The following is a 14765-nucleotide window of genomic DNA, read 5'->3' as shown; positions in this document are numbered from 1 at the left end:
TGTCCTTTGGGGGGAAAAAACGATGACATAGTTTTTTGTAAATTTCAAGCTTTTATGTTTTCCCACCCCCAGTTTTTTTTTAATTAAAATTATACCTACACGGTACCCCCCCCCATCAGTCTGTGCAGAAGGGTATAAAATGAAAAAAAAAATGTAACCTTCTCCACCCATAGCTACACTATCAGCTTCGTTTACCCAAAACAACTACTTTTAACTGTTGGTAGTTCTTCTAGTACGTTTTATTATAGTTTTAAATTATGTAGTTCAAATTCTATTTGATTTACCAACTATTCAACTTCAGGTAGAAGTTGTTGTGTTAATGTTGATGTCACAATCTGAAAGATGATTTAGAGCATTTATAATGTTTTAAACCTTCCTTCTACAACTTTTATTCCCAGTTTTATTAATATTAGTTTTTATTTTTCTAATGGCTCTTTGTAAGGATCCTATTAATATGTTTAAAATATTTCTTGACATGTAAACCAAGAGGCATTATCTACTAACTTCCTACTATGAAATATGAAAAGGTTTTTAAAAAAGTTTCATTTTCCTGTCTCTTCCATTTTGCTTTTGTTGTTGTTATTCCTGTAGTATCATTTCTTTGTTAAGGTTTCTAATATCTTCTGTTATATGGCTTTAGTTAAATCTCCCATGCTTTGTTTATAGATTGAGTCTATTTTAAACCTAATAAAAGTTAATTAATAACTGTTATAATATATATTATATATCATATTATTATAATTTAAATATAAATCTCTGCTGGAACAAATAATGTATGTGATGTGATAGATCCATGAAAAGTAAATGTCCAAATTCTGCTTCTAATAAAGATGGAGCTGGCAGAGATAGGATTTCTCTTTCTTCATTAAACAATAATAAAACCAGAAAAAATTATGGAAAAGTTTTTTTAAACATTGGGAAGATGACAGTATGGGACTGTGATTTCTTAGAAAAAAGCACAAAGTAAACCCTATAGTTGCACCAGTTTTCTGCACAGCAGCACCAGGAGGGAGAACCAAAACAGAGTTTGGAGTTATCACTGAATTTAAGAGATGGAGATTAGAGTTTGTTGGGCAGAGGCAGAATTTGTGGAGTAGAGTACCAGAATGGAAGGAAATGTGGAACAAGAAATCTCCAGATAACTGTGAAGGAGGTCCACTTCAGTCTTTGAGATTAATCTAAGTAGTTAAATACTGGAGGCAAGAAAAAGAAAGGAGTGGGTAGAACATTCTAGGAATTCACTGAAAAGGAGTGGGTAGAACATTCTAGGAATTCACATAGCTAGAAATAAACCATTTTCCTGTATGCCAGAGAGGAAAGATTCATAACACATGTGACAGCAAATAGAAGGCCATCATCTTAGTAGAGAGACTAAGTCAGCCCTACATTAAAGGCTTTTGGACAATATCCCCCTCACCGCCAATAAAGCTTAAAAGTAAACTTCGAAGGAGCCTGTTTCCAAGTATCTCAATATGTACCAAAATAAATCAAATACTAGATTAAAGAATAAACCCCAAAATGCAAAATTTATCCTTCTAAGCATCCAATTAGAAATTACAGACATTCAAAAAAAAGCAAAATATGACTCATAATACATGGGAAAATCAGTCAATAGGAATAGACCTAGAAATGACAGAGAAGATGGAAGAAACAGAAAAGAGGTTAAAAGAGCTATTACAAATATATTCTTTATATTCAAAATGGTAGAATAAACATAAACCTAATGAGGGAAGACATGGAAGGTACAGATAGACAAAACAGAATTTTTAGAGATGAAAAAGGATATAACAGCACATTAGGTGCTGCAAAAGATCAATGAACCTGAAGACATAGAAGTTACACAAAACACAATGAGAAAAAAGATATTTTTAAAGTAGAGCATCAGTAACTTGTATGAAAATATCAAGTGGTAAAATGAACATGTAATTGGAGACTTATAGAGAAGGGAAGCTGAAAAATGTATTTGAAGAAATAACGGTCAAAAGTTTTTCATATTTTATGAAAACTGTAAACCCACAGATCCAAGAAACTCAATGAACTCAAAGAGAATAGACCTTTTAAAAATTCTCAGACATATCATAATCACACTGCTGAGAATCAGTGGTAAAGAGAAGACCTTATGGGGAGTAGTGGAAAAGAAGGCACATTTATAATAGAGGAAGAGATAGAAAAACAACAGACTTTTTGTTAGAGACTATGTAAGGCAGAAGACTATGGAATGTCACCTTTAATAGAAGGAAAAGCATCACCAGCCTAGAATACTTTAATCAGTTATAACATTTTTCAAAACAGAAATTAAAATATCCTTTCAGCAAACAAAAGCTGAGAGAATTCATTGCAAGAAGACTCCCATCATAAGAAATGTTAAAGGAAAGTGATATTAAAAAAACAACAAAAACAACAACAACAACAAAACGGTGGAATAAACAGCTCCAAGCTCTTGTTCCTCTGAAAAATACTGAAAAAGCATCCAGAAGCTGTCTGAACCAGCTTCATAGGAGCTCTGGAAGACAAAGCTTTTGGCAACCAAGCAAATACCCAATGAGGAAAAAGTCATCTTCAAAATGGTAGGAAATTTCATGGCATTTTTACTCTTGCTCTACTCCCTCATTGGATGGCAGTGCTCTTGGTCTTGAGCGGTGGCAGTCCAGTTCCCAGTTACCTTCATTGAACTAGATAGAGTGAAAGAAGATCTTATGTGCAAATCATTGTGTATGTATGTTTTAACCTTGCTGGGTGGATATGTGAAAGACTGACCAGTTGATTTCTATCATAGGTAGGCAGATGATTAGGTTCCTGTCAGCTGAGTTTGCCTCTATTTTAAGATACTCCCTCAGAAAATTCTCCCAACAACTTCCAGTTATATGTAGTTGGCCAGAAACTTGTCATATAGTTACTCTTATAGTTACAAGGGTAACTCTTCAATGGAGGCTGGAAAATGTACCTTTTTAAAAAAAATTTTAAAGCAGGGAACATTTCCACCTAAGTGCTAAAAAAAATATGTTCTTGAAATAATATATATTGTGGGAAGGCAATTATTAGTCTCTGTCACAGAAAACAAGAGACTAGTTAGGAGACTGTTTGGAAAGAGATGATAGTGGCTTGTGCTAGGTGGTAGTGGGGTAGTGGTAGTGGGGTTGTGGGTGAGATGTAATTGATATATTTTGAAGGCAGCAACCAGAAATCTTAATGCTGGATTAGATATGGTAATGAGAAGGAGAGAAATAAAGAGTGATACTTGGGTTACTAGCTAGTAGATGGTAGCACCAATAATTGAGATGAGAAAGGCCAAGGTTTTGTGGGGCTTTGGAAGGAGGGAGGGGAGAAGCATTTGTAATTCAGAATTTTTTGTGTGATATGTTAAATTTGCAATGACTATTATATAGCTAAGTGGAAATCAATACCTTTTAGAATTTCTCAAGTTTGTATTTAGAATCTTTTCCAAGGGTCACCCTCTCCTCACATTCCTCAGAAATCTCTCTATTTACTCTGAAGTTTTCTGTTTGCTTTTACTCATTCTTCATTTGCATATATTGATTTTCCTCATATATCTGGTAAGTTTTTTGGCTCATTTTATATTTGCGAATGAAGAAATATGTCGATTGTATAGGTATGCTCTGTGAGACAGGCAGGCTTCCCAGGAGTGTATATGGCGATGGTAGAGAGTAGGCAGGATGGCTGAGGACCCAACAACATTTCCAAAGAACCTATGTGTTTCTCTCCTGATGGAATTTTCTTTTTAAACCCCTGCTGTTATCTGATGTGGAAATGTCAGTGACAGCAAGCTTTATTCTACTTCCCTATCAAGGCATGAAATTCACAGGATCTCCACCTGGACAGATGGCACATTTTCTTTGGAAAGCAATTTTTTACTTTCTAAATGATATACTGTATAGTACATCATTAGTTTTTGATGTAGTGTTTAATGATTCATTAGTTATGTATAACACTCAGCACATTACATTAGTTATATATAACACTCAGGACACATGACTCGTGTCCTCCTTAATACCCATCACCCTGTCACTCCCTCCCCTCTGAAACCCTCAGTTTGTTTCCCAGTGTCCATAGTCTCTCATGGTTCAAACTACAATGAAGTTTGATCAGCTAAGTTGAAATAAACTGAGATACTAGGCTGATATTTCACATTTTCCCCTTTTCTGCCCCCTTCAGATTTCCATCCCTTTGCCAATGGTCCTCTGTGCTATTGCTTCTGTTCCACATATGAGTGAAACCATAAAATTGTCTTTATGGTTTATGAAACCATAAAATTGGCTTACTTCATTTAGCATAATCCCTTCGGGTTTTTTTTTTTTTTTAATCTTTTGTGTGTCTGATTGGGAAAGACAACGCTGCCAACAGCATGTGCTCTGTGGGCTAAGAAAGAGAAGATCCAGCTGTTCTGAATGTAGCTCTCTAATTAATAACTATGACAACTGCACCATCACCTGATTCTCTTTGTATATGCTGTCCTTTGTATATGCTGAATTTTTTTGCTTCTCAGGCCCACCTGATTTCTGTAGTTCAAGGCTCTAATTTTCTTGATGCAAGTTTCCATTCAATCAGTCTCATCTGCTTTCATATTTTCTGAATTTTCTCAACTTTCTAAATCCTGGTGTCTCACCTGATTGATTACCAGTATTGCCATGGGACTTTTCTTTTTGAAATCTTGTTTTCTGTTACTTTACTAGAACCTTGGGAAGTGGGAAAGAAGAGAGCCCCATGTTTAGTCCATCATCCTGAAGCTCCTATATTGGTTTGTTTTATTGTTCTTTTCTAGCTTCATGAGAAGAATGCCTAGAGCATTTCTCCTCAGTATAAATGTACTAGAGTTTTTTATTCATAAAGTGTTCCATGTTCATTTAAATAATAATACAGAGTTAAACAATAAAAGTTAATAGTGTCCTGTTTCCTCTCTTCCAGGGATGTTAGCATTTTATGTCCTTTCACACATTCTTTCAAGCTTATGTTAGGGAAGAATTTTTTTTTTTCTTTTGTGTTTTTTGCAAAAAAGAGTTCATGTGGTTTTTTTGTTGTTGTTTTGGGTTTTTACTGTTCTTCTACTTCCCATATATATTTCATTTATTTTTAATTTTATACTCTATTTATTTAAAGTAATGACATTTCAAATGTTAGAGTTAAAATTGTTTTTTAGGGGAAATTCAAGCAAAGAAAAAACAAGCAAAAGAACTGATGTGGAAAAGTCTGAGATGTATTTCAAGAACTCAAAGTTAGACACAGTTTGTCTGAAGGAGAGAAACTCTAATGGGGAAGACTGAGAAACACATAGAAATTATTTAGTCAATGTGTTAGGGCAATGAATAGCAGCAAAAATGGGAAGCTGCTGAAAATTTAAGAAAAGTCATGTTATTAACTGCTTAATATTAATGTACACTTAAAACCAAAAGTATTACTTATGGAAAGATCATTCATTGAACTGTTATTTTAATTAATATGATATATAATGAACCTTCTGCTGTCTACAGGAGAGAGTATATTTGAAAGTAGTTTGTAGCATTATGTATGCTCAGAGAGATGGTATCAAATTTGGTCTAGTTAAGAGGGCAGTGTGCATGCACGTTATGATGCTTCCAAAGCATCATTCTCAGTCACTGCAGTCTTGATTGTGTAGCAAAAGGAATATCAGATGAAAATTGAGGACACTTCTAATCATCTGGTTAACTTGGGACAACAAACTTGAACTTCAGATTCTTGTATGAAACAAGGAGTAGGATTGAATTATCTCTATACAGCACCTTTCGCCTCCCAAAACTCAGTGGTTCTCTGATTCTCTGATAATTGTTCCTATACACCTTAATCTAGCACCAAGTGTTTCCTTAGGCAGTGTTAAGTACACATTTAGCAATTACAGGTTAAGGAATTATTGAAAATGCTTTCTAGCCCAATACAATATCAAATGCCATTTTTCCCCTAGGGGTGGGAGAGGGGCAGAGGGACAGGAAGAGAGAATCCCAAGCAGGCTTCACACTCAGCACATGAACCCAATGCAGGACTTGATCTCACAACCCTGAGATCATGAACTGAGCCAAAAATCAAGAGTCAGACGCTTAACCAACTGAGCCACTCAGGGGCCCCTCAAATGTCATTTATTATCTAAAGCATTTTACAACCTTTTAAAATGAGGTTATATTAATTCTGACAATTCCAATTCTTCTTTACTTTTGTTTCTGCTTGAAGTTGCTGTGCACTCTTTTGATTTTATAAATTCAATAGTGTGAAAATTAGAGTATCAAGGAAGCTAAGGTTATATTTGCAAATATATATGTATAGATGTCTTATAATTGGCAAAATAAATTATAGTAGCTATGAGAAAAATATTTAGGTTTTACGTTTTTTATGTCTTTAATAACTATTGAAAGAATAAAGTTACCTTGGGAAATATTCTTGTATTACAAGCAGTCTAAAATTAAAACTTCTTTTTTTATAAGGTGATTTTTTCACCAAAGGAAAACATTATACCGTATTTCAGACCAGAATATATAGAATCCAAACCAAATTATCAGGTGAGTCCTGAATTATCCTATTCCAATAACAATTATATTTAAATACTAGGGTTCTCTAATACTTTATATAATTCAGTGGTTCCTAAACCAGACTACCCATTAGAAACATATGGCTGTCTTTGAAAAAATACATGTTCTCAGATTCTACCTCTGACCTGATGAATCTTGATCCAGAAATGGAGCCTGGGAATCTGTATTTCTCAGAAGAACCCAGGAGACTCTTATACTGTCATCTGGATATCAACTAACACTTGAAAAACAGATGTAATAAAATGTATCTACTACAATGAAGTTTGATCAGCTAAGTTGAAATAAACTGAAATACTAGGCTGATATTTCACATTTTCCCCTTTTCAGCTGATTAATATAGTGGTTGTATGAACAAATATAAGAATATGTTTGAAACATTTGAATAACAGACTTCACCTCAAAGACTATTTCACTTATAGACTTTCTTGATCCCAGAGCTACAAAACTGCCCGTGGATATTACACTGAAATTTCACTATAATCCAGAACTTTTTTGTACTGCTCTCTCATAACCATTGTAAGGCATGTATGGTATTCATCAAAAATGTGACAAAAATGTCACTACTGTGACATGCTAAGTAGTGGGTGGAACTTATTGTCATTGTTGAAATTCCCAGACTTAAAAGCAAATGATACATGCTCCCAAGTTAGTCTTTAGAAACTATTTGCGATACTTTTAATGGGATATTTACTACTAGCTTTGCATTTTAATTTTTTCTTGTATTGTCACTAAAATGGTAAATACTTATAAGATAGGACTTAGATCCTGATGTTAGCCATTGTCAAAGTAAGTGTAGCTAACACTGGAAATCAAGTTCTTTAAAAAAAACACACACACAACTATGTAGGAAGACTGTTTAAGTATTTTAAATATTCTAGGTTATGAAAAGCTCTTGGACACAAAATAGTATCAGAATTAAGAGTTCTAAAATTTTACATTAAAATTTTCATCATTCCAATTTCAAGTATTTTAAAATAAAGTCAGTTTTCTCTTTGTAGAAGGTGGGTGAATGAATAGATAACTTGACCGATTGCTCAAAGAAAATTAACTAGAAAATTTATTATAAATTCAACTAAATACTACAGAATTTCTTACCTTTTGTTTTTAATATTACAGTTCCAGAAATTCAACCTTAAGAATGGTTTTGATCCTTTTCTAAGGAATATAAGCAACAAAACATCAGTCAGTAAAAGGAAAGACCAAGATATGTCCAAATATAGAAACACTTCAAGTGCAGAGATTATAGAGCATGAAGACCAAGATCCTCCTTACCCAACATACTCAAAAACTGCAACACCTACTAATAAAACTTGGCCCTGCGATCCTGGTATCACCACAGTAAAGACTTTAGACACCAAGACTAAGTTAAAGTCAGCCTGTGATCCTGATTTCATCACAGTAAAGACTTTAGACACTAAGAATAATTTAGCCTGTGATCCTAACATGACCACAATAAAGACTTTAGATACTAAGAATAAGTTAGAAGAAAGACTACCAAATGTATCTCTACCTAATTCTGAAGGAGAATCATCAGTGACTGGAAATGTGAATACATATCGCCTCTCAAAATCATTAAGTCTTACTCCCCACCTAGAAAATTTAAAGCAATCAATGGTGCTCAAGTCAATTTTAAGTAAAAATCTGCAAGACCTAGCAGATAAATTATTTTCTGAACCAGAGATTCCTATGGACCCTGAAGCAAGAAAGAAAAGTCATAGTTCTCCACTTCTGAGTATTCATGATGGATCACAAAGTAGTCTGGAAAGTAAAGAATTTGAAAAAGTCCAAGATTCAAATATCTGTCTTTCAGAAAAAGACATGGTACATTCAAAGTCTCTTTTAAGACAAGTAACTAAAGATATTCTTGCAGATTTACTTGAAAGTGGACCATCACTTGAAGATGGACCAAGAAATTCTCCAGAGGTAGAAAGAGCACGTGTTTCACCTCCAGGTGATAAACACCTGGAAGCTGATGAGATCAATTTTCCACTTACAAAAAATAATCTCCAGAAGAAGCATTCAAAAATTGAAGTGTCTAGATCCAAACCAGGTGTAAGTGACATTGCAAATGACTATGTTATAAAGCAAATATTCACAGCACCTATCTTCTCAGAGTTGGAAGTAGGAGAGAAAGAATCGAGTGAGACACCAGTAAATTTGCAGAATCAATTACCCACAGCTTGGGAGAACTTATCTTCAAATATTCTACTTCATTATGAAGAAAATGATAATGAAATAGAATTGCCACAGGCCAAATCTGTCATAAGCCAAATAATACAAGCATTTCCTGTAGATACTCTTTTAGAATCTGGGATAATCAAAGTGATAGAGTTAGATAAAGAATATCAGAAGGGTTCTGTACAGGATACAGAGACAGTCTTTGCTGAAGAAGAGCCGAAGTATTCCACAGAGGATTATTCAGAAACCCAAAGAGGAGCAGAATCTCTTTCAGAGAAGAATACACTCCTCATTCCCAAAGAAACCACTTCTTTTAATAGCAATGAATATATGGATGAAGGTCAAAATATATCCTTACAAGATTCAAAATATCAGTCAACACCAGATAAAAAAACAGATACGCTAAATAATAGTCAGAGGTTGAATAGAGAAGAAAATGATCTAAATTCTGCTTTAGAAAATTTAAGTAACTCATTAATGGGTAAACTTAATGACTCAGATGTAATAATGTTAAAATCCTTTTTAAAACATATGTTTAAAATTTTTTTCAAATATAATCAGTCTGAAAGAAGACAACCAGGGAAAGAATTAGAAAGACTAATTCACTATCCTTTTCCAAATAACACAGAAGACTTGGAAGAAATTAGAGAGAATTTTGATAAAATAGATAAATTAGACAGAAAACCTATGTTGAGTCCAAAGCTGTGTGTATTTCTAGAAGAACTCTCGGAGTCAGAAATTAAAAATTTAAAATCTGAACTAAGTAAACATATCCAACATTACCTTGTAGAAAGACTTTCAGAATCTGGACACATCACCAAAGAAGATTTACCAAAAATCTACCAAAATCTGTATTTGATGAATGAGAAAGTGGAACCAAAAGGGCAAAATATTTTTCTGGAAAAATATTCAGAAACTATAAAAGAAATCATGTCTTTTGTAAATAATTTTAATCATCATTTCATAGATAAACATTTGGAAATAAAGCTAAGATCTTTCTTAAATGAAATTCTCCAAAACTATTTCCTAAAAAACCTTTCAGAAAGCAGTTTATTTAGAGAGACAGAATCTGAGACTGTCAACTCAAACATGTCTTCTCTAAGAACTAAAAGTGCCTCTGTATCATTTCATGAGTTAGGACAAGATATTTCAAGGGGGAGTTTTGGGAAAAGACTTGACTTAAACATGAAATACCCTTTAAATAAATCTCTGCAAAACTATCTTATAGGTTTATCAGAAAATGAACTATTAAATCTAAAAGTTGATTTAAGCAAACATTTCCAGAGCCTTTTTATAGAAAGACTTTCAAAATCAGGACTAATCACAGAAAGGCAATTAGAGGGGCTCAACCAGCGTATAAATTTGATCAATTCTAGTTCCATACCATTAAAATGTATAAAGCCAGATTTATCTTCTAGAAATGAAAACCAATTCATGGAGGAGAATTCAGAAAAGAAAAATAAATATTCAAAAATTATTCAAAAAACTACTCTACAAAAAGTTCCTGAGGGGAGACTTGTAGAAACAGAACTAACCAAAAAGAAAGAAAAGGAATATTTTTCCTTACAGAATATTGAGGAAAATCCATCAATAATTGGGGAACAGAAAAGATACTATCCTAAAGAAGGAGCCAAACCTTTGAGAATAATTAAAGTACAACCTTCTTTCATCAGAAATACCCAAGTGATTCCATTAAATAAGTCATCAGAAAGACTTACAGACAGAGTGCTTAAGAAACAAAGGAAAGAACATGGTTTCATGCAGCTTCCTCGAGCAGAAAACTATTATTTTAAAACAGAAATTCAAGACTCAAAAGCAACTCAGTCAAATATTTGCCTTGAAAGGACACTAAAAATGAAGTCCCTTGAAAAACGGGAGCAGAATCTCTATAAACTGATGGCACAGGAAAAACCGGAAGCAGTACTGTCTTCATATCCAAGAATTCCCAATTACGAAATGTCAAGTGAAAATGAAGAATATATATACAAATATACTTTTCCTTCCAGGCAGAATAACATTTTAAGTTATTTCAGTTTAGAGGTTGGGGAGAAATCAAAGCTAGAAGACCAGTATATTCAGAGGTTGAAAGGAAATAATAATAATAATAAAAAACATCTAGTAACATTGGCACAATACAAAAAATTACATACTCTTTCTGCACAGACAAATGGAATTTGTAATGAAAAGCATGCCAAGTTCCCTGAATCACAGTCGTTTAAATACAAAGGTGTGGATGCTGAGAAAAACTCAAAACCATCCCTCTTCCCAGAAGTATTAAAGAGAGAAAATCTAAAGCTCAAGGTCCGAAAAGAAAGAGATCATGGCAACAAACAAAAAAAGTCCTTCAGCAAGATGGTTAAGATACTACCAGCCTCACTGCCCTCTGCGAGAATTCTAAGGAAATCTGTTCCAAGGACATTGCTTCACTGGACCGCGAGAACAACTATACATGTAATACTGTCTTTCTAAATCTTCTCCTTTTGCATTTGGCAAAGTTTGTCCATCATCTGCTTTAGGGTGTGCATGTCTGTATGCAAGTATGTGTGTAACCTTTGTTGTCCCAAGATACACAGACTGTCAAACTTACAAGAATTCTTTTGACATTCAAATTCACCTCACCCAGATCGAAATGAAGTCACAGAAGCAAGGGACTGCCTTTGTATGAGACAGATAAAGGGCACTCCTTCTGGAGCATGAATCAGAAAAAGCCACCCTTTCCTCCAGGCAGACTCCGTAGAGGGCCGCAGGCTAGAGCCAAAGCCCTGAGCCCTGTCTATGGAGAACTGGCTGAATCTCAGCTATGACTCAGCCCTAACCCCGGGGGCTGCTGGGCTAGCACAACCTATATAGCTCTTGGCAGGGGCTCTGTCCCATGGAAACATAGCTGGGATTTTGTTTTCGTGCAGATAGAAGTATGAATAGTATTCTTCAGATTGCTAAATTATCTTCGTTTCAGTAAAGATATTATCTGCCGGTCATCCTGATAAGTATTATGGATATGCAAAATTTATAATCTATTGGATTATGAATGGAAAAAATTTTTTTCAAAGATTTTATTTATTTATTTGACAGAGATCACAAGTAGGCAGAGAGGCAGGCAGAGAGAGAGGAAGGGAAGCAGGCTCCCTGCCAAGCAGAGAGCCTGACACAGGGCTCAATCCCAGGACCCTGGAATCATGACCTGAGCTAAAGGCAGAGGCTATAACTCACTGAGCCACCCAGGCACCCCATGAATGAAAAAATTTTAATTTGACTTCACAAGTCTCTTCTATTCCCATTGCCCCTCTGCTCTATGATGGGCTGAGGAACTTAGGAATTTAAACTTATTAACAGAAAACAATTAGGACGGTAAACCTGCTACCAGACAGGTTAAAAACTAGGAATGGAAGGGACTTATTTTACTTTTCTGGACTACTGCTATTCTCTGTTTGTGTATATAAATAGGCATGCCCCACACCTGGGAGAACTCATAAATCCTAGAATGACATTACATTGATAATTTGATGCGCATAATCCTTTGAATGAGAAAAATAGTTCCAATTTAGAACAGTTGCTTTGAATTTGCTTTCTGTAGTAAAGCAAATATTTAGCTTTAGTAAATAGTAAAATTAGTAGCCGGAAAAATATTATCATTTTAGCTTACGCTCTCAACTTTGGATTTCTCTTTTCTATTTAAATTTGGTAATTTAGTATTGAGTGGTGTGTGTGTGTGTGTGTGTGTGTGTGTGTGTGTGTTGTACACATAAATGTGTGTATCCGCTAGGAACAAGAGGTAGAAGGGGGGTTCATAGTTCTGGGAACCGACTTTTTAAAGTTCCTTTAGACAAATTGAATCTTTAATGTCTGTTTTCCAAAAATACCCAATAAATTGTGTTTGTATTGTATAATACGAGATCATAGAGCATCTCAGAAACTTTATCCGTCCTAAGAGTGGGTAGGAGAGGTAGAGTTATCCTTATTCTCCTCTGTTAAACAAACAGTCCCTAAACTTTTCGCCCCAGTGAAGTTGACAAAAGAGAATTGAATGGTAGGAGGGCATTTTTCAGATCCTCAGAAAGACTGGCTCATCTGATTCGTTTCTAAAATCCAGGAATCTCCCAAAGGAATCAAAGTAGAACACAGAGAAACTGAACTGTAGGAGCATCCAGAAAAGTAACCAGTCGTGGGAGGGGTCTCCATGCCCTCCTATTGGTACTCTAGTAATCAGTTATTTCACCTGGGAAACAAGAACTATGTATTACTCACCAAAATAGCAGAAATTCCCTTAATAATGGGGCTTACCTAATTGTTGCCTGTACCTAAAAGGGGAGAAGGAGAATGTTTCCTTGCATTTTTGCAACCCAGGCAAAGATGTAAAGTAGGTACAACTTATCTCTAGATTCTTTATACCTTCATTTTTGTAAATCTTTCTTTTTTTTTAAAGATTTTATTTATTTGTTTGACAGACAGAAATCACAAGTAGGCAGAGAGAGAGAGGGAGAGGCAGGCTCCCCTCTGTGCAGAGAGCCCAATGCGGGGCTCGATCCCAGGACCCTGGGATAATGACCTGAGCTGAAGGCAGAGGCTTTAACCCACTGAGCCACCCAGGTGCCCCCATATTTGTAAATCTTTCTTGCTGCCCTAATTCTCAGCCCTGTACAACCTCTCTCCACCCTCCAATTCTATTAATTCATTCCCACCTTCTCTCTAAACAGAGTAGTTTTTTCATTTGGTGTGGTCATCTCTGCAAAGTGTTAAGGGACAAGATGCTCATACTGCAGAATAAACTAGCTTAAACTAGTTTAAGAATGATTAATAACTCCATACCCTCGTTGGGGTAATTGTAGGTTATTATAGGTTTATTATAAAACAGAGCCATATTATATAAATTTGAAAAAAGAAAAGGAAAACAAAGCCCATAATCCCACCACCCTAACCCAACCATCTTCTTTAAAAATTTAAAGAATTTCTTCTTTAAATTTTTTGGTGTACATCCTTCCAGTTATTTTCCTAAATGTTTTACTTCTTTACTCTCAGATTGTACATAACAATTTTTATTACTTTAATATGAATATTAGATGCCAGGCTCTCTATGAGTGTGTGAAAGTGTATTAAAGAAGATGTTTATTAACTTTAAAAGAATGAAACTTTGGATGATATGAAGTATGAATCATGATTTATATTGAGGGTTGCAGAAAATATAATTTGGAGAATTCTAGAATAGGCAGACTGCCTTTAGGCGTCTGACCCTTAAGGACCCCTCTCCTAAGTGTTTCTGGTTTCCAGCTTCATATCTTCTATCCCTTGTAAAATAACAGATCCGTTGAAACAACAAGACTTTTTTTTTTTTTTTTAAGCATGGTTTCTATGATAGTATCTAATAGGGAGCATTAGGTGTTGGGTCTGAATTTGGGGACTGCCTATAAAATATTTAATGCTCTCATTCTTTGTCTTTAACTATTGATATTCTACACTTGAGTTCTTGTAAATTTAAAATGTACTTTTAAGAAAACTAACTCACCAACCTGATCTTTTATTTTACTATTTAGGATTGTTCGGATAGATTTGAGGATATACCCGTGACCTCATTTAAGAATGTTGAGCAATCAAAATCAAGAGCAAGGCTTTTAGGAAAAAGCCCGGATGATAACCATAATCACTTAAAACACTTTGCAAGACCAAATACCGCTCCAGAGGTTCACAAACGGCGAGAGAGCTACCACGGAAAATTAACAAGTCCTCGAATGATTTCAGCAGGCTTAGTTCACATAAATGATGCAATCCCAGATTATGAAATCCAGAAAATGAGGCAAAAAAAGAAATTAAAAGAGAATATTGAAAAGTGTTCGCTCATTTGTGATATTATACAAATGTTAAAAGTTCAGAATAATATGTAAGGCCAACAGTCAATTTCTCCAATGAACAAAATGGTTTGGAGATCTGTCCTTCTGTGTGATAGATGTCAACAACCAAATTTCACCTTGTTAGAACCATTTTGTTTTAATTAAAATGAAAAAGAAGCACTTTTGATGTAAATGTGTTTTTGTTTATGAA

At 34.7% G+C, this 14765-nt stretch overlaps 1 protein-coding gene across 5 annotated transcripts in view; it reads left to right on the top strand.

Moving 5' to 3' along the window:
• C2CD6 (C2 calcium dependent domain containing 6) overlaps positions 1 to 14729 on the top strand; it is a 124078-nt gene extending 109349 nt beyond the window's left edge. For all 5 annotated transcript variants that reach the window (XM_045078570.1, XM_045078568.1, XM_045078567.1 and 2 more), the window contains 3 exons: positions 6450 to 6524; positions 7671 to 11183; positions 14261 to 14729. In XM_045078570.1, the coding sequence (XP_044934505.1) occupies positions 6450 to 6524; positions 7671 to 11183; positions 14261 to 14608 (3936 nt within the window). In that variant the 3' untranslated portion in view covers positions 14609 to 14729. The remainder of the gene's footprint in view (positions 1 to 6449; positions 6525 to 7670; positions 11184 to 14260) is intronic.
• The last annotated feature ends 36 nt before the right edge of the window (positions 14730 to 14765 follow it).

Source organism: Mustela putorius, unplaced genomic scaffold (genome assembly GCF_011764305.1).
Source record: "Mustela putorius furo isolate JIRA1106 unplaced genomic scaffold, ASM1176430v1.1 tig00000275_pilon_pilon_pilon, whole genome shotgun sequence".
Taxonomy (NCBI): domain Eukaryota; kingdom Metazoa; phylum Chordata; class Mammalia; order Carnivora; family Mustelidae; genus Mustela; species Mustela putorius.
Note: the sequence above shows the minus strand (reverse complement) of the source record. Positions and strands in the feature narration are given on the sequence as shown.